This window comes from Crocodylus siamensis, chromosome 14 (assembly GCF_052110815.1).
Source record: "Crocodylus siamensis isolate JL-2025a chromosome 14, ASM5211081v1, whole genome shotgun sequence".
NCBI lineage: Eukaryota > Metazoa > Chordata > Crocodylia > Crocodylidae > Crocodylus > Crocodylus siamensis.
In genome coordinates this window covers 17,662,716-17,682,845 of record NC_143408.1, presented here as the reverse complement: position 1 = coordinate 17,682,845, position 20,130 = coordinate 17,662,716, and the positions used below count along the sequence as shown (strand labels likewise).

The 20,130-nt window shown below is 48.3% G+C and overlaps 1 protein-coding gene across 4 annotated transcripts in view; it reads left to right on the top strand.

Annotated features, from left to right (window-relative positions):
• ETS1 (ETS proto-oncogene 1, transcription factor) overlaps positions 1–20,130 on the top strand; it is a 114,041-nt gene that overhangs the window by 9,261 nt on the left and 84,650 nt on the right. For 2 of the 4 annotated variants that reach the window (XM_090027012.1, XM_090027008.1), the window contains exons 2-3: positions 3,595–3,677; positions 9,190–9,334. In XM_090027012.1, coding sequence (XP_089883138.1) covers positions 3,606–3,677; positions 9,190–9,334 — 217 coding nt within the window. In that variant the 5' untranslated portion in view covers positions 3,595–3,605. Of the gene's footprint in view, positions 1–3,594; positions 3,678–9,189; positions 9,335–20,130 lie in introns of those variants that run through there. The other 2 variants (XM_090027009.1, XM_090027011.1) reach the window with 2 other exon arrangements.

Genomic DNA, 20,130 nt, shown 5'->3' with positions numbered 1-20,130 from the left:
CAGAGGAGCTAGCAGGAATTGGTGGTGCAGGAGAAGGGAGTGCTGCATGCATGCTTCATCCGTCTCGTTTGTCGGATGTTATCAGGAGCACCATGATTTGGCAGTGCCTGGCAGTGTCAAAAGCTGGGTAACAAAAGATGCTCCTGTGTTGGCCTAAGGAAATTTGTACTAAGCTAGGACCAAAGAAAAGTGATTCAGCTCTCACCAATTGACTGGTCTTTATATTCCCATGCACTTCTAAGGGGTTATACCTGGCCAATGCTGCTTGGCCCAATACTTACAGGCAAGTCAGGTATCCGTATTACCTTCCACAAACCCCGTTTTCCAAATTCGTAAGCAGCGGAGTTTTGCTAACTAAAGGCTGAACTAGGAATAAAACCAAGGTTGCTAATGTGACACTCCTGAATCTTACCCGCTTGACCAAGTAGGCTTTAGGTTAAACGTCATTTGGTCGCCTCCAACTGTTAGACCAGAGCCCGCGTCTACAATCAGGAATGCAGCCAGGGTTTCTGGTCTCCAGCATCCTGTTGTTGTCTAGCAAACTCCCTGAAAAGTGTGTGTTCAGTCACCACCCAGCATGACCATTTCACGTATAATAAGATAATGATCGCTCTGGTAGCTGCATCAGAGGAGTCTATGCTGGAGGTCAAAAGGTCCAGAATTCAAATTGGTTCCAAATTCAAATTGCAACTGGTTGCAATTTTTTTTTTTTTTTTTTTAATTCAAAGCTATTTTTTTAAATGTGAAAAATAGTTTTTTGGTTCAAAACCAAAAATTGATGCAGAAAACTTAGGAGCTTTTAATTGGATTTTTTTTTTAAAGTTATAAAAATGGAAAGTATGAGCAATTAGAGTTGGAAAAATTCAGATTTTTCCATCAGAATTTTTGGGGAAACAACCTTAAAAACTGTTGTGGGGGCGAAATCTTTTTTTGTTTTGACTAATCCAAATTTCAACCCCTGCTGGTGACGCACATTGAGTGAAAAGCGTTTATTATTCCAGTTTCTATTTTTAAGTGTAATGCACGCAGTGCAAAGAGATCCTTCCTAAAATAGTTTATACATTAAAAGCACCTATCGTAACTCTCCTGCCCCACAACCAAACATAACAGGCCTTCCACCTTTCTGTCACTAGTCGTGACATCTGGTCACTACTTTTGTGCTCCAGCAGTTGGGGGTTGAGGGGTATGACTCCCTCAGACAGGTTAATGGGGCGAGGAAGGTTGGGACGCTCTCCCCGGCTTGCTGGTGAGGGTGTTTTTGATCTGCTGCCATGGGTGCACCTGCCTGGCCCCCCTGCCTGCTGGCTAAACAGGGACCACGGCCTGATGGAGGGTGCGCCGGTGCTCTCAGGGGGTGCATGTGCACCCCCTACACATTGCCCCTGACTGCCAGCCTCCAGGAGTAAAGTACTATCCTGTCACCTCCGAGAGAGGAGGAATTGTGCCTGCAGAGTGCCTGGGTCTCCATGCCTCCTCTGGCTAATCAGGGGAAGAAGCAGATAAGCCACAACCCAAGGCAAGAGGTGGAGTGTAAAGCACAAAGCAGAAGCAGGGGCTGGAGCCAGTGTAGTTGCACTAGTCATAGCTGGGCAGGAATTGGGCCAAATGCTTTCAGTTACAGTTGTGTAATATAGTCGATAGTGCTGGGGGTTTAAAGAAGTCAAATGACAAATTCCTCGGGGGCAACAGAGCAGCTGCTTTCTCAGAGAGGTTAAACCATTGACAGCTGGCCCATGTCGCAGCCTGGCATTGCCGAAAGGGTCTGTTTAAAAAAAAAAAAATTAAACATATTCATAATAAAAATAGTAATTCATTTTGGCACAAAGTCATTTCCTGAAAAAAGAGCTCTTTTGGAGTCCAGGCAACTCCCTCTTTATGGCTTCCTTCCAGGCGAACGGCCCTGGAAATGACAATGGCACTGCATATATCTCATGTTTTGCACAGTATGGAAAGAATGTTGGCCCTATATTTTCCTCTTGTGAGTATAAATCTTTTTTTTTTCTTCTTTTTTGGAGGGGAAACCTAGATGATCTACTTCACTGGCTAATATAGAGCTCCTTGACATAAATTCAGCCCCTTTATTTCTGCTACAGAAAAGGAGTGTAGGGCAGACAAATCACCCCCAGAGTGAACAGCAGCAGTGCAGATTATGACTTCACCAGGACCGTGAATGTTCCCCCCATAGAAGAGCATTTTGTACTACACCTGAGTGTTTTTATTCATGGAAACTTAAGGCTAGTGGAAAAACAGATTTCCACTTAATTATAAATCATTTGGGATTATGCTTCTTTTTATAATTCTAATAATAGGAGAAGGGCCTATCCCAGAATCGACCAAAAAAAACAAGTGGTGAAAGTGCTCTCTCCTGGAACACGAGAGCCAGGTATAAATCACTTCACTGAAAAATTCCCAAAGAGGTCTTCAAAACTGGAGATACATGAGCCAGACTCTGCTTCCAACTATGGTAAGCTAGTGTAAAATCCAGAGAAGATCCATCACCTGCAATAAGGTCACATAAGATTTTTACAAAAGTGTGTGCGTGTGAGCACACGCGTGTCCATATCTAAGTTGTTAGATATCAATACCACGTCATTATCTCTCCAATTAACTTAGCTTAAATGTGTTAAGTTTTGATTTGTGAAGCATTAGGAAGGGACTATAAGTTCATAACCTTACTCAGCTGTGATGAGCAAGCGGGCAGTGCAGTGGACTGAGCTGATGGTCTTTTTGAGTTATTTACCGGAAAAGTGTTTATGTGATGATCACCTCAACCACCATCATGACAATTGGCAGGAGACATCTGACCCACTGCCTTTTCAGCCCAATTCAGCACCCTTTGATTGGGTGCCTCATCAAAGGCCCGAGATGGACGGGCCATGAAGAAGGAGCCAGCTATTAACCCTGGCTCATTGCAGTTGGTCTTTCGGGAATACGGCTGAAGCCTGTAGTTAACGTGGCAGCGCTGGGGGAATCTTTCTGGCTGTTGGTTGATTTGAAAGATTTTCGCACCTACTATTTACTCTGCAGTCCAGATGAATTGTTGGAATGTTTCTTGGGTCAGTCTAAAACCTGCTGATATTTCCAGAGGGGGGGAAGAGAGGAACAACATGGTTTTCTGCTTTTTTAGCAATGAAGACCATAGGCAGGCTATAAACCTGGAAAGGAGTCTTTTCTTCCTTCTGTCCTATACTGTCCTCCCCTGGAGAATGAAGAGGGAGGCTGACAGTGTGATGCCTCTGCTAAATGATGTCCATTTTCATTTGAGATGGTTATGGAAAGTGAAGGTTGCATTAGGCCATTTGTTTGCTGCTGTTGTGCAAAAGTCCACTAAGACTGGACTGGGAAGGACATTTGAGACTACACTTTAGGACCCAAGCTTGCACTAGCCAAGAATGTGCATGGTGGGGATAAATTGGATGATCTAAGTAAGAACCCTTTCAGCTTTAACCCAACAACCTTCTCTTGCACTGGGAGATACGTGAAGGAATAAAAGCAACTCGTGTGAATAAGGGTTGTAGGGTTGAGTTTCACGTCTCCTAGGTCACAGCAGGCTTCCTCAGCAGTGCATCTAATGGTTTACTTCCATTTCTGCAGGTGTCTCCAGGATGATGAGTTACTATATGGACACAACCCTGGGAAGCCCAGCCCCCTATCCTCTGCCTCGTCCAGGAGTGATGGTAAGGAAGGATGCTGGGTTACTTCTGTATCCCTGTTGCATTTTGTACCTTGGGCTGCATCTTTGCTTGGCACAGCATTGCAGGATTAAGGAGAAACCCTGCTTAAGGCAAATGTCAAAATAGTTCACAGGTTTTGTTTGGCTCTGAGAAATATTCAAATATTGGGTTCTTACCTGGGCCTTATTTGAACTTCTTCGGCTTGTGAGGCCAAGCTAGAGATAAGAGCAGAGTATCAAAACCTCCTCTTCCAATGCTGACTCTAACCCAAGCGTCATGTCCCAAATTGGGTTTAAAAAAAAGCACAAAACTCCTTTCAAGCTCCAGAAATCCCTGCATTGTCCAAACTGAGATGATATACTCTTGGAATGAATGTACATGTAACAGGACACGGATAAGGGAACCGCAGTCTTTTTGAATACCAGTTTTGATTTGAATGCGAGTCTGGTCCTTGGGCAGCACCGAATCTGGCCCGCTTGAGAAGAAAGACAAAAGTTGGTTTTTGGTCTGTTAGACGGCTCTGGTATGGGGATGTATGTGTGGGTGCTCCATGCTCTAGACTAGCCAGGCACAAAGCAACGTGGTCAGTTCCTAAGCTGCCGTCGATCATGCTCAGCCCTGCTCTGGCACATGTCTATGCCAGTGGATGTAAGGGGGCATTTCCTAAGGTGGCATATCATTTTTGAGCTGGGCTGGGACTTCTGCTCCTTTTTATGGCAGTGGAGTGGGGCTAAAGGGCTGCAGTAGGGGCAGGTTGACGATTCTACAAGATCACTAGTAGGAAAATCAGATTAACAGACCCTTATCTGATACCCATCACAATGGTGTAGGAACTCAGCAGGACAGGTGGTGGCCATGGCTTTGCAATGGAAAAAAGTAGGAGATAAGTAGAACCGGTTGGAGGATGGAATTTTCCTCCCACAGACGATTCCAGTGCGTTGTTTTTTAATGTCCCAAACTGGGCTGGGGGGGGGGGGGGGGGGGGGGGAACTTTCAAGCTACCAAAATCCCTGCAATTTTGAACTAAGGTGAAAATATTTCAACATTTTTTTTGTTTGAAACAGCACAACATTTGGGGGGTTGAGATGAAGAAAAAGGTTATTGAAGGTGAGAGTTCGATACAAAATGTCCTGATGTTGAGGATTTTTTTGGACAAAGCTGCATTGTTTTTCGGTGGGGAAATTCCATTCCTCACCCCCCCTTCTTTCTGACAATCATGTTAGCTGGTTGTGGAGGTTGTGTAAATTGGGACTCTGCTGAAGCTCCAAGACTGGTGCTGTTTGTAGAAGTGTCCATGGTCGGGGGTGGGGGGGACTAGTTAAAACTTGGCCAGTGATGGAGAAAACATGACCTGGAAGCAGGTGAGACTATGTCTGAGCAGAGGAGGCTGGGCACGATGCCGGCCCGTCTGCAAGCTCTGTGGGGCTGAGGGTAGGGAAGGAAGCTCTCTTTCCTGTTATCTGGAGTTAACAGCAGGGAAAGGAAAGTGGCTGCTGACAACAACTTTCTTTCCTGCTGAGCTGGAGGTTACCTGCCTCATTCTGCAGCTCCCCTGGTGTGACCTCAGGAGGCTTCATTTGAACCCTGTATCTGCGCATTGAAAAAGACCATTCCTACTCTCCCTGGTGCTACCAGGATCGCCTCCATAGATGTCAGTGAGGAAAGTGTTAGGTCACAAGCATATTTATCTGGTTATACTACTGAGATTCATTTACTATCATGAACCAATTTACCCAGCTGCCTTGGCGCTTGCATTTAATTTCGAATCCATACCGGCGCATCTCGGTGTTTGTCATCTTAAATTGGGTCATTGTTTGGCTCCTTTTGCTGGGTGGCCATAATTGGCTCAGGGTAGCTTGCTGCATCCCCCCTGTATTTAACTTTTTTTGTTCTGCATCTCAGAAGTGCCAGTGGCATTTTGCAGAACACCGTAGTGAGGGCTTAGTGTTGCTAACTCTAAGCACCTCGTGCAGGACAGGCTAAGTAGTAAGCACTGTTCTGGCCGGTCAGTCTTTGAAGGCTGAACCCTTGTGGAGTGATTACAGTTGCTCAAAACTTGCTGGAGCAGGTGGGCATCCCTCTGGGGGGAGCAGCTGAAGACTCAAACCCCAGTGCAATAAAGGGGCAGTATTACCTGGTGGGGAACTGAGGCACGCACAGAGAAAGAGACTGACACAGGTCACCCAGAATAAATCTATGGCAAACCAGGGACCAGAATTTAGACTAGGATCCAGGCCACTGCCTTAATCACTAGACCATCCTTCTTTAAAACAACCTCCCTCTATTTTCGGTAGCTGCTCATGGAACTTAGCACCATATTTCTTCCTGCTCTTTGGGTTTACTGCTTCTGGCCTCCTTGTTCTCTGTCCTCCCTCCCCCTTTGTCTCTGGCTCATTGAGCTCCTGACAGCTCAGGGCAAGACCTCCTACCGACTGTCACCGCACAAGTTTTACTGTGGCTCCAGGGAGCACAGAGCCGGCGGGAGGCCAGCCTCGCCCTGAAGGGGAGACCCAGTCTCTTTGCCACTCTTCCCTTGCCAGCAAGAGTCTCGGTGCCACCAGATCAAAGTTCCCCAGCAGTATGGGGGCCGACAGCCTGCCTGCCTTTGGATGGCTTACAGCCTAATTGTGTAAACAGGCCTGGCTTGCTTATCTTGAGTAATGGCTGTTTAATTGCAGTAGGCTGGGAAAGCTTGATGGTGCCCCTTGTTCCTGCTCTTCACGCTCCTTGTATATCTCCCCCTCACTCCTAGGTGAGGACACATGGGGTGAAGCTTGGGGATTGTATACTTCCCTGTGTTTACAGTGGGAGCCCAAGAGAGGCACTGGACAGCCCCTGGGCTCATGCCGGGAGAACGTACAAGTTGCAAGTTTCTCCCAGCAACGCGTGTTCATGCCTTGCTGTCATCCAGTAGCATTCATGTTAGGCTGTCAAAGCGCACAGGGGAAAGCGAGGGACCCTGAGAGAAAAGGATGTGCCAAAGGTCTTGCAGCAAGTCGGTGGCAGAGTCGGGACAAGGTGTCAGCTCTCAGCCTCAGCAGGTCACATCCAGATATCCAGTCCTGCTCAGGCTGCTCTTGAGACCAGAGGGGTTCAAGCAGTCTTCAGGGAGGTCGAACACGTGCGAGTTGTCTCAGGAAGGTGAGCACTGTGGGCTCATCCTCTGCCAGCTACAGTTCAAAAGAGAAGAGCCAGTCTGTGTGACTTCTTTGATGGAAAGGGCAGAGACTCCTCGGTTCGTGCGACTGCTCAGGGCTGTGCGACACGAGTGGACGGAGCGCCACCCTCCATCCCTGGGTTGGGGAGGATTGCACCGACCCTTGTCCTCAGAGTTTCTCTTTGAGTAGTTATAGGCAGGTACGTGCTGGTTTGTAGGCAGCTCCCTGCTCAGTGTTAGCTGCTGTGCATCCCACTCTTGCTCTCCCCTTGCCCTGTTTGGGGGGCCGTGGTGCCATCACAGGGCTGTGGATGCTGCTTGCAGGGGACAGCTCAGCGGTACTCCTGCAGACAGCCTTGTGGAAGCAAGGGCTCTCGCTGATAAGCAGCAACTGAAGTGATGTTTCCTCCTTCCCCATGCATGTAATGCCTGCTTCCCTTGGAAACGGTCAGCATCTGCCAGGCTGTAGTCTGTGTCAAAATCCTAGTCTTTCTAATTAGCCCATAAATCACGAGGGCCTTGAGTCTTGAGGGAGAGCACTGGAGAATTAAAACTGCTCCTGCTCTTCAGAAGACACACTGCAGCATCGGTGGTAGGTCAGAACCAGAAAGAAGTATAATTAAGTGCTTCTTATGGGGCCCATTCCCCATACAAGCTCAGCCAATGCCAAGGATCCTCCCAAGCCTGGCATGGTTAAAGTGTGCCAGTTTCTGTAGCCAAGAGCACGCAGGGAGTGGTGAAGCTAGCGTCAGTCTTTCACCTTTGACTCCTCAGCTCAAATAACCGGGCAGTCAATTATAGCTGGACTGACCAGGGTGCATCCTTCAGCATGAGTCGAAGATCGGGGCTTGAGCTTGTACTTCTGTGCCATAACCAGACGCCTTAACTGCTCTGCCCTGCCGCTGCCCCCCTTAGCCCGTTGAGTACCTAGCTGGCATAAAGCTGCTCGTTAAAGATGCCATTCCTTCCCCAAACTACTTTCGCTGGTGCAATTTCTACCTCTTTTTGCTTATGGGGGGAATAGCGATTTAAGAAAATACTGCACCAAGCAGTGGTGTTGTGCAATGTCTATTGTGATGGTTGCAAACTGGGAAAGCACAGCAGACGTGGGTTTCCAAGGCCTATTCTGAGCAGGTTTCTTCCTCAGACAACAGGCTTTTCTCAGGAAGAGACAGAGAAAAGAATATTTATCCAAACATTGTTATCTACAGGGCCCAGAGACTGAAGGGAAGAGACCTGTGATCTCAAACTTTTTCCCAATGCCTTCTCCCAGTTTAAAAAAGTGTTTTGTGACCTGCTACTGACCAGCTTGCTCCAAAACTGGAACAGTTTCGAGATGAATCATTGTAGACAATGCAGTTTCTTTTACTGAACACTTCTCTTATATTTTTAGGGTCAGCTTGTGTGGCTTCAGTTGTAGAGAGGAGCCCAGGGCCAGATTCCCAAGTGTTTGGCATCTGCTATTCAGGGAAGATTCACACTCAACATACTGAGCTCTTGCAAAAATCCAGTGCCCAGCTATTTACCAGGGTCCAGATCCAGATTTTGGACATGGGACTCCTAAAACTTTCCCCGTGGCCTAGGAAAGAACTGACTCTAGTAAGGGCGTGTGAAGGGTAATTATTACAAGATAGCATCTTTCCCCACAGGTCCTTGGGTATGGGCTGATACAAATGAAACAACAAGAAAGGAAAAACCCAGGAAGGGATAATGTCAAATAGTTTCAAGCCTCAGCTTCAGGGATTTTTTTCCCCTCTTCCTCTAAATTGGGAATGGAAAGGTTTGCAGAATAAAAACTCAGTTCTCCCCCCTGCTGGTGAAGAGAGACATGGCTCGTCCCCTTCTTGCACTTCAGGACACAAGATGCCCCAGGGAGATTGGCTTGTGGGAAACAGCAGCTGCTATTCATTGGGTTTCTGTAGCTGGAAGATAGTTTAATTGATAGCTATGGAATTCCTGCTGATAGGGGGTTGCCTTGTTAAGGAGCAAAGGCCACAGGACAGAGGGTTCAGTGTTTTGGAGTGCTCCTCGCCTACACAGGAGTAGCATGTTGCACCTCCCAAAGCTCTTGTGTCTGCAGAAATGGGGTGGGAAATCTTGACTTTCCAGTAAAATTCCCAGGGCTTTCTGTATCCCACCTGTTTGTTTCCCTTTGAATTGCAAAGTTTTAGTTTTGTGTTTACTTAGCAAAAACCCAAACAAAATATTTTCCATTTGACTTGAGCTGAAGATGGGTGGTTTTGACATTGTCGGTGAGAAATGCTGCATTTGAACTCTATGGGGAAGGTGGGGTGGGGAATCTGACTACTTTAATATTACTACCTGTGCTGCTAACCTGATGTTTTCCCTTGTGATCAGAGGCAGGGCACTGTCAATTCCTATGAAGATCCTTGGATGACCTGTGGGTTTCAGTCCACCTGCTACCAGCAAAGGATTTGCTACCCAGTCTGGGATGAGTCAGCCATTCAGGAAGTTCCCACTGGCTTAGAGCACTACAACACCGGTAGGACTTCCCTTTGCTTTAAACAAAAAGGAGGTGGGAGTGGAAGGTGGCTGCAGGGATGTGATTTCTTCCTTCTTCTCTAGGACTCCTTACAAAAAGAAGAGCAGAAGGTTTGGAGTGGAAGAAGCCTCCTTGGCTTCTCAGTGGAGACTGACCACCAGGGGCTGCCACGTTGGCTTGTGCTCCCATCCCCACTCCACTTTTGCCATTGCCTTGTCTTGTCATAAAATTGTCACCACTCTTTGGGACAGCGGTTTTCTGCCCTTCTTGCTGAAATACCTAGGTAGTGCTTCTCTCTCTAGAGCCCCTAGGACAGCACTGAAATCCAAAGCTAGGGTGCATCTGCTTTCCTATCCTGTTTGTACTCATCTCCCTTTAGTGGTGGCATGCCTACAAAAAGGATAAAAGCTTTAATATGAACTATCAAACATAAAGATTCTGCTTCAGCTCAAATGACCGATACTTGTAATGGTCTCGGGTCCTCTTCTCTCCCTTACAACATGTAGGTCATTTACCGTTGCATGCGTCTTGAGAAACTAGAGATATATTTAGAGGTCAGTGCCAGAACAGGATTCCTGTGAATGGCAATTGCTGGAGACTGGCGTAAGGGCCAATGTCAGTTGCATGTGCATTTACATGTGCATATAGTTGTGGCTATTCAGACCTACCTACTTCCAGACTCTCATGGGGCCTGTCGGCTGCTGTTGATTGTGAAGAGGATTGGGCATGGTGGAGCGAACCGTCAATAACTAACAGCTGGCTGCATCCGCTGTGTTTTCCGGGCCTTGTTTTAGAGCTAGCACATCCTCTGGCTGGACTCATTTCCTCACAGGTTGCTTTTGAAGGCAGCATGAACTGCATTGATCTGAGCATGGTCTGGGTTCCTGTGTTCTCATCCCATTGTCACAGTAATGACTGTAGCTGAGTTTCCCCACCTGCAGATTGTGGGTGATTGTATGCAGCTACTGACCTTGCAAGAGTGATGTGAGGAATCATTGGTGAAGGGAAAGAGCTGTGTAAGGAGGGGAACTGATGGACGGAGCACCATAGTGGGACTTGGACCCCTCCTCCTTCCATGGCTTCTGGGTGACCATGGGCAAGTCCTTCATCTCTGTGCCTCAGTTTCCCCATCTGTAAAATGAAGCAGATGATACTGATTCCCTCTCTAAAGTGCATGCAGATTTGCTGTGAATAACAGCTAAGCAATATCTCGAAAATCTGCAAGGTGATTTCATTTTGGAATCAAGCATCTTGGTTATGTATTTTGATGAGGGTGTACTTCCGCTGGGGCATGTGCCTCTTCCTCCTTCCCAGCCCAAGACCATGCACTGTGTATTGCAATGAATAGGTGATATGTCCCACAGAAAGCGGGAGGTCTCCTGTCCTACCCTTCTTACCACTGGTCACAATGTAATACTGCCTGGCACTGCTAACCTTTGCCAGCTTCTTGGATTTCCCTCCCTCTCAACTCACCCTGTCCCACTTCTCTGTTTCCTCTGCTTGGGTCATGTCTGTCATGCAGACTGCAAGCTGTGTGGGGCAGGGAGTGTCATGGCTGTTTGAGTGGTACCTTGCACAACAGAGCCTACTTCCTTAGCTGAGGTCTTATGTACTCCCTAACAATGATAGTTCCCTGAAGCATAACTTCTAGATGCTAAATTTCCATAGATGTAAAACCCAATTCCAAAAGGACCTGAGTAAGGCTCAGGATGTCAAACTAACAGACCAATGGGTGCAGTGTGATCCTTTTAAGGGTGTCACAGTGTGCCTCTCACCATTACATGTGCAAACACCTACACATGATTCACAAGATAACCCTGGAAATTTCAAATAGGAATAGAGAATGTCAAAACCATTCTGACCTGTTGTGGTCTTTGTGAGTGCTTTGCAACAGAAGGTTTGCTTTAGTGTTTTTCTGTAGTCCAGAAACAAGTGAAAGCTAAGAGCTGGTACTTTCCAAGCAGTGCTTCGAGTCTAAAAATGTTGAGAGATGCTGTAAGGGATGCTGGGCACATCTATACATGCTATTAATGAACAGTGAGGTTATTGCACATTAAAAAAAGATGCATTGCGCCCAGGAAAGGGTCTACACATGGGCCTGCTTGGGAGCAAATTTGCTCCCAACAGGAGCAGTTGAGGCCATGGATGCTCTGGCCTAAGACCAGGGTGTGTCCCAATCTCCACGGCGAGGAACAGACATTCAAAAAGCCTGAGTCTGAATTGATTCCATTTTTGAAGGCTGCTCTAACTTGCGTAGGTTGAATCAGTTTGCAACCAAAAAGACATTCCCTCTGGACTGAAGAAATGCAGGCATGTGCCTGCAGTGGCTCAGGCTAGAAGCCAGGGGGCGCTAGAGCAGCCCTTCCTTTCCTTCCTCAGTGCTGAGCTGAGGGGGAGGGGTGGTGGGGTTGTGGCCAAGTCCCTGCAGGTCTGATTAGGGAGGGTGTGATTAGGGAGGGGTACGAACCCCTACCCTGGCCTGTACTGCCTCAGGCTTTTCCCCTCTCACTGCTCATGGGGTGGGAGCGTTCCCAGCCTCTGGCTGCACTCTGAGGCAAAAGGGGGGGTGTGGAGTGCAGGCATCTGTTGATGATGCTGAGCTTTTCAATCTCCCTCTCCCTGCTTCTTCATACTGTCTGCAAACCTGACAGGGCTGCAAACCAGCAGGGGGCTGATAAAACCACAGTGTTTATGAGCTCATCAACAAAACAAAAGCCTCTCATTAGTTCAGTCCCTTCTTAAACAGCTTTTTCCAAGCTGACATGTTGATTAGCTCCAAAAAGCCCTAAGCGGACACTCTTCTGTCTGCCTTTGTCCTGTCCCAGTGAAATTGGAGACACACACACCTTTCAGCATTAGCTAGCATACCACATGCCTAGGGCCCGTGGGGCTGGGGTCCATGCTGTGGGAGATGGGACGCAGGGAGAGGGGAATCCCTGCTTGAGCAGCAAGGGAAGCCAGGCAGACCCTGCTTGCCTGTAGTCTCTGCCAGAGCTCTGGCTAGGAAGCAGAGGGGCGGGACCAGCCCTGCTCTCTGGAGCAGACATCCCAGCCCAGGGCTGCAAAGCATCTGGGATGCCGGGGAACTCTGGTTTACCTTAAACCAGGAAGGGGTCTGGGACAGACATTGCATAAACTCGTTTGACCCAAATCAGTTAAGTCTGATACTACATTCAACCACTTTTATCTCAAACCAGTTTTGGCCATTTTGAAACTGGTTTATGTGCACTGAACTTATGTTCTGTTACCGGTTTAAACCAGTTTCAGATCACTTAAACTGGTTTATGTGTAATGTCTGTCCCTAGTCAACATAGTTGCCGGGCTGCCAAGCAGCGTCCCTGCTGGAAAGGGGCGCCTCTCCCAGCCATGTGGGGAGCAGGTCCCATGACCTGATTCCCATGTGACTGGGACAAAGAAGTCCCAGCTGGTGGGACAGCTCTCCTGGCCATGTGGGGACCAGAACCATCCTGATCACCATGTGGCTGCCAGGCAGCATCTTTGCTGGGCAGGAATGCTTTTCCTGGCCAAGTGGGGATCAGGACAGTCCCAGTTCCCCCATGGCAGAGAGACAGATGCCCTTGCAGCCAGCTCAGTTCCCCCACTTCCCCCCTACATCGGCATTAGCCAGGCAACAGCAGACCTCCTGCTGCCTGGGCTGACCAGGAGCAATTTGCATCTACGTGCGTGCTAATGTGCAATAGGTACTGTGCAGTTAATCTATATCCAGCATTTACAGATAGTAGAAAAGGATGTATTAGCATAATTAACTGCATAGTAGCTGCTGCATACGGTTACACGGTGACACCTTACTGCACAGGTAGATTAGTCAACTGAACAGTAAAGCCTCTTGTGTAGACATGCCCGCTAGGGGGAAAACTTTTTTAGGCAGGCTCTCAGTGCGTAGGCTTGGAGGTGCCCGTTCCTTCACAGGATTGCACACAGGTGGAGCTCGACCCTACCTAGTAATGGAGATCTGATCAAATGTTTGTACAATGCCTTGCACAATGGAGCGTTGATACTAATTGAGGGCCTTTGACTGACATAGCAATACACATGCATTACAACAATTTTAGCTCTCCCCCCCTCCACCATGGAACGGAACATGACATTCTTGAATTTATTCGTAATCCAAAAGTCGTTGCAGGCTTTGTCAGTGATTAATTCCTGTCCTGCGGATTGCTCAGACTCTGCACATTTTCAGTCTGGTCTGCAATATGCTCCATTTCCTATGTAACTGTGCAACCCAACATGGATCTTCAGCTGGTCAAGTTTCATACTTGTGAAGAGGAAGAATTGGCCAGAAGTTAGGACAATTAGACACAGATTTAGAGGCCAAGCGTCAGGGCCCTCTTCCACCACAGAATTCCTGTTTGACTTTGGGAAAGTCTTTTTGTGCCTCAGTTTCCTCACCTATAAAATGGAGATAATAGTGTCCAACTACCTCACAAGGGATAAACACACTAAAGATATGAAAGGTGTTTGCTGACTTGGAGGACTGGTGCCCGTGACAGGGTAGAGGGCCAGCATAGGGGTTACTCAGTGCTTCGCTCCCACGTAAGTGGGACTGAAGTGCTTTGTAGGGCATGCGCTTATGTCCTGTCCCTTAGTTTTTGTCCACAACTCATCAATTTACATAAACGGGACAACTGGAAAAAAGCAATGAGGATATGTTACTACATAGCTAAAGAACACAGCAGAATTGGTGATTTATACAGTCAAATGCGCACTTTACAATTCACTCCTAACAACTGTGCAGGTGTTTTAACTAAACAGGTTTTGTTAGCAGGAGTCGAAGGCAGACAGGTGGGAATGCGATCGGATCTAAATTGAAGTGGGTGCTCACAGAACTTCTTCTTTTAGCTGTTTGCTCAACTCAGCACAATGTCAGTTCTCTGATCTGATGAAATCTGCCCTTGCAAAGTGTGGGTTTGCTTAGATATTTTGAAAATCTGGGCCTGTAATGTTCTGTTTTCCTCTCTTCTCTGTGAGAACATGCTCTCCAGAGCCCGGCGTATCTGCAGCCCAGATCTTCATTCCTCCTGCAGGGTCTGTGCTATCTCTTGCTGCAGGAATCTGGGCCTGATTCAACGAAGCCTGCTGAAAACAGTGGAAGACTGCTCTTGACTTCAGTGGCCTTGAGATGAGGCCCTTAATATACTGATGTCTGTTATGCAGATCTCCCGATTCACTTGCAGGACCCCAAGCAGTCTGTGGGAAACTCTTCCCTTCAGTTCCCTTTGCTGCAGTTGAATTCAATCTGCTGGTTTTTTCTCTTTTTTTTCTTTACCATGTCTTGTCGTCTGGGGCTAGAACAGTACCTACGTTTAATGGCGAGGAAGCCCTCATTTGTATATATCGTTAGGAACTTTCTTTCATTTCTCTGCCTTTGTGCTTTGTTTACCATGTGAGCTGTATGCTGTCATCTAATCTTTTTATGAAAAGGAGGCTGTTTCAGTTTGGTCCTAATGCTGACAAAAGTAACAATGCAAAGAAGGAAAATGCAAGTGTATTAATGTCCCCGTGCAATATAAAACCACAGTGTTTCTCAAAGTTTTAGACTTGTTTGCCTTTACAGAAGAATTTTGCCTTTGATGTCTGGAAGAGTTTATTTACGTTTGTGCCCTTAGATCAGATAGCACAGTGATAGGAATTGGGGAAAATAAGACTTGGAGTTTTAACTGGACCATAAAAATTGGGATTTGGGTGAGAGGAGGGGTCATGTTTTTAAAAATGCAAGAATTTGTAACTGGAATGTTATCTTCTTTGGAACTGCAGAGATACAGGACTCTAATTTGCGGCTGATGAGTATGAAATATTATTGTGCCGAGTGTCGGGAAAAGTTTGATCCTTTCAGGTTGGAAGCCCTAGAGAGTGAATGGTTCCTTCCCAAAATACGTGGGGAGGTTCACTGTAGTGTAACTACTACACAGTTCATCACAGCTTGCTCTGCGCGAGAGGCTGTTGCTGCTAAGGATTGAGTTGTACTAGGAGAGACATGTAAGGGCCCAGGGTTGAAATCTCAGGGGGTGCCATGGATCTGAGATAAGAGAAAAAGAGCCTTTCCCTTTTAGGGAATCAGAACAAAGTCATTAGATACCAAGTGCCATTTCCCTGTAGCTGGCTGTCCCGGCACTACACGAAATGTCAGCAATCGCATGCCCGTTCCTCCACGATCCCCCCATCTCCACCTGCCCTTGGCAGTAGGCGGCCGCATTGCTGTTGGTCTCTGCTGAGGATAGCAGAGCTGTTCTGTTGAGCTGGGGTCACTCCAGCAGCCCCTTGCATGATGACCTGGTCCATTGAAGCTGGTGAGTAAGATACAACGGCTCTTAAGGGAAAGCGAGGGTTGAAATAATTCTAGTTCATGAATCTTTTTGGACTGAATTCTGCAGGCCTCAGTTGTAAGGCATGCCTGCCTTCACAGATAGGACAGCAGCACCACTGTACGGCACTGGGACCTGACCTGCTCCCTCTGCGGCCAAGGACTGGGTCCTCGGTACCACAAGAAACAGCTTTGTCTAAGAGGCATGAAAATAACTACCAAGAGCTTGACGGTGCTTCACTAGGCAAGTAGTCCTGATGATTTCAATGAGAGCACTTGCATATAAAAGTTATACTGAGGAGGAGTAGATAAGGGCTTTGAGCCTTGTAGAGTTCAACTGCTTGACTTGAAAGATTAAGAAGATTCAGGGAATTATCTTAAGCTTCCCCAGCCTCTCAGGTCTGCAACAGCAGGTCAGAAATCTCTCACCCTGCTGCTTTTCTGTGAGACTTGTAGTCCTCCCATTTTGAGTGTAAATCCCACCTTTCCCTTGTTGCTTTAGCTTACCGGCTGTGGCTCCTAGCTGGGGCCTTCCACAGGTTTGACACAGATGCAACCCATGTTCTGGACCAGCAGCTACATTGGGTCCACCCAGCTAGTCTTTTCATTCCTTGCTACCACTAACCACTGCACTGTTTTTGCTATGCTGGTACCAAGGAATCAGAAGGGAGATTGGTGAGGTGAGGACATGAACCCTGAACCTGGGAGAGGTGCCCTTGCCAAGCTGCCTGGATCATCTTTGCTTGCCTTCTGGACTGTTGGTGGGCATCAGGACAAAACTCCTAGGGTTGCACATTGCTGCACTGGGTTTCATATCTTACCTTGTGCAATCTCTTGAGGCAGTCAGAAATCTTCCTTCCTGATAGCTCTGACTCAGGTGGTTGCAACACAGAGTGGTTTCTGATGCCACTTAAGTGTTTGTAACCATGGCATACTGCAAAGCCACCATCTGTTACTGGAAGCATCTTTTTCTAGTCGCTCCTGGACTGAATTCTCTTTTGGGCTGAGCTCATGCTTGGTGCAGATGGGGAGCAGCATGATCCCTTAGCTCATGGGTTTTGAAACTAAACCTGATGGGTGTTGACTGCAGCAATCCCATAGAGATTGCTCTGCCGGCTGAGGATGGGGCAGGCCCGTGCCGCTGCAGTGGCTTTGGGAGTCTTGCATGTAGCTGCCAGTAGCTTCTAAATCTGTTGTGGAGGCTGCTAACCCCAGTTTCAAGTCTCCTTTCCCTGTCGAGCTCTGCGCCGGATATAAATGGAGCTGGCAGCAAAAGTGTTGGAAGAAACATCCCTTGCTACCACCTTCACCGGGAACAAGGCACTGGCAGGACTTGGGGTTCAGTTATAAGTGCTCACAGCAGGGCGCTTGGGTTACAAGGACCTATTCCCCTCTCCCGCCCCAAGCACCCCACACGGATTCCTCCTTTGCTCCGGATTTGCTGTGAAACCTGCTGCGTTCCCGGCCCTCCGCCCCCAGCCCTCTCCCTTGTGGAGTTCCCCAGAGGAAGGCTCTTTGTACGGTTTCTGGGCTGCTTTCCAGGCCCTCTCTCTGAGGAAGAAGGAGTTGGGGTGGGGGAGAAGGAGGAGGCAAAAAGCTGACAAGGCTCGGTCCAATGGCTTCTCCAGCTGCAGCACATTTTCCAAGTGATGCTTAAACAAAAAATATTCTGCATTTTTTTCATGGTCTTTTATCCTATTTTTAACTGCAGCCTCCTTCCCTTTCTCAGCCTCCTCTGACGCTGCCCCCCCACTCCGCCGGCGCTGCTGCCACCCCCGCACTCTCTCCACGGAGATGAATGGGCTTTTCACGGGGAATGCACATCTGCTTGTGACTGGGAGACCCGGCAGGAGTCCTCGGGCACGCTCGTGACAGCCTCCACTCACCCTTCCCTTCTGTCCCCATCCCAGAGTGGTGAGAGGAGGAGGAGAGAGGAAAAGTGGGGCATAAGGGACGAAAAAGGAGATGCCCCAAGGGAGGCAGGATAAACCAGTGGGGGGCGGAGGTAACTTTTTTTTGTCAGGCAGGCCACTCCAATCCCCTTCTCCAGTCCCATCTGCTGCTCCATTTTCTGCTTCCTGCCACATGCTACCTGCCCGCCTGCTCTGATTTCTGCCACTGCTCTACCCGTCCCCTTCTCCATCTGCTGCATGCATATGTGCCACAGGTTAGCCACACCTGGGATAAACCAGGACAGGGTGGTAGAGAGAGCTGGAGCTGTGGATGTTAACTCCCTTTAAGATAAGTTTGAGGAAGAGCTTTTGCATCAGACTACCTGTGTTGCTGTCCCCTTCCCATTCTTGCTGCCCCTTTCCCTCCTCAAATTCTTGTCTTCATCATTTCCTTTCCCTCCTGCCACTCGCTTAGGCACTGCCACCCTGCATTTCTCGGCCTGGGGCCATTAACAGAGCCCCTTGAACTGGGGATGAATGAACGGGCCCTTTCTGCCATTGCCTGTTGTCTTCCTCTGGCTTGGGAGCTTGCGAGTTGAGGCAGCCTTTGCTGACAAGGGCTACAGCCGGGGCATCTGGCCCTGTTTTATAGCCTGGCTGGAGTGCCTTCCCTTGACACCCTCCCTGCTGCAGCCCTCAGGTGTGTCACTGGTTCCTATTTTAAATCACATCACACCTGCTACTTCAAATGGAGGCTCTGGGTTCACTGAAGGACATGTACAATTGTCCCCATTAAGGGGCACTTATTCAGGCCCAACAGCAAAGATAAAAGATGTCTCTATTCCTTTCAGATGAATCGTAAAACCATGGGCTGCCTGTGGTTGCTGAGTTTCCCCTGGTACTTTTTGTAAGGGCAGGGCTTGTAGCCCAGGGACTGTGGCTAAAATCCTGCCGAGTAATTGCACTTAGCCTGTATATTTGCCTGTGATGGGGGATCTGGCCTGGGCGGCTTTTTTTTTTAAGACATTTTTCATGTTCCAATTGAAATCTGCCAAATCAAGTCCAAACCCATGAGTCAGTCCAGAACCATATGCGGCCCTACAACCAGCAAACGGCCTCCACTCCCACCAGGGGTTTTAGGTGTTTTCAACATCTTTTGGCGGGCATCTTACATGCAGGTGCAAGCCCAGAGGCTTGGGGTTCGAATAGCCCCAAGTTTTGCCTGCCCTCGGCCATATGGCTGCAGGAGCAAGATAGGGAGGAGCCTCCGATTTTCATAAACGGGCTTTAAGCCCCAACACCTCGGCAGGTACTAAACCACGCCAGAAGAACAGTTACTGTGGAGGGGGCTTAAGGAAATCTGCCTTCTTGGACCCAGATACATGGTGTTTCCCCGGCCAGGTGCACAGTGTTGCATCTACCCCAGGGCTGTGTGATAGGATCCCTATGTAGGGCCAGACCCTGTCTTCGGTGAGCATCTCCTGGGAAATGCTGAGGACCTCCAAGCTGCTGCTGCTCCTCTCAAGCTGTAACGTCTTATTGGTGTTTAATCCATGGAATGACAAACATCCAGCATCCTGTTTTCTGTTTGCTTCTGGAGAAACCCATATCTCTTCTGGTGAGAGTCAGAACTAGGGTGTGATCCCTGGACATGGAGTCATCACCAGGACTGGGCCTGGAACGTATAACATTAACAGCACTGACTTTTACTACTTGAGCCAAGGGAGAAACTCTTTCAGGTGGCGGCAGTAGTGGACCAGTTTCCTCAGGGGGCCAGCTACTGCAGAGAGACAAATGAACTAAGCAGTGCTTTATCCCTGGAAGAGTTGCCAGCGACTGGCAGGACCTGTCCTTCTCCAGATGGCTGCCCACAGGTTTCCATCTGCTTTGCTGGGCCCTGGAGCATCTGTACGAGGACGAGGAGAGTGCAATCTGTCTCCAAGACCAGAGACTGCAATCTCCGAGGCATGTTTTACATTCCTGTACCCAGTCCCAGGGATGTCTCAGGGGGTTGTTGCAAGAGAGCCACAAGGTCATCCCAAAAGCTGACCCAGAGATCCCAGCAGCCTTGCTTACACAGGCTACAGGGAAAAGAGTTGGTGAACTAAGAATTGGGCAGAGAAGGGGCAGAAAAAGACCCACCTTGTTTCAGAGGTTCGGTCATGTGTTAGATGCTTTCATAAAGGGTCATCATGGAAGATGCATACTGGCTCCTAATGGGCCAGTGCTCAAAAGATCCTCACCTTGCATTTGGTTCAGATGAACCCCTAGGCTTTTGGATGTTCAGCTTCTCTGGCTGGGCCTGGCCAGGCTTCACCATGTGCAAGCAGTCAAGAATGGGAGATGGGAATCTTCTGAAAATTGCTGGAACCTGAATGGTTCAGCTTTGGGCAAAATCCCGGGGTCGTAGGCCAGTGTCTGCCCTAACTCCATCTTCTGATAATGCTTTAAGTGGGCTCTGCTGCGTGGTGCTTCGTTACAGCAAGTAAGGCTACTTTTTCTAATGCATCTATGAGTGGAGAGGCCTGGCTGGCTGGATGTTCAGTGGAGAAGTGTGTGCTGGGCAGGCGGCATGGAAGGGG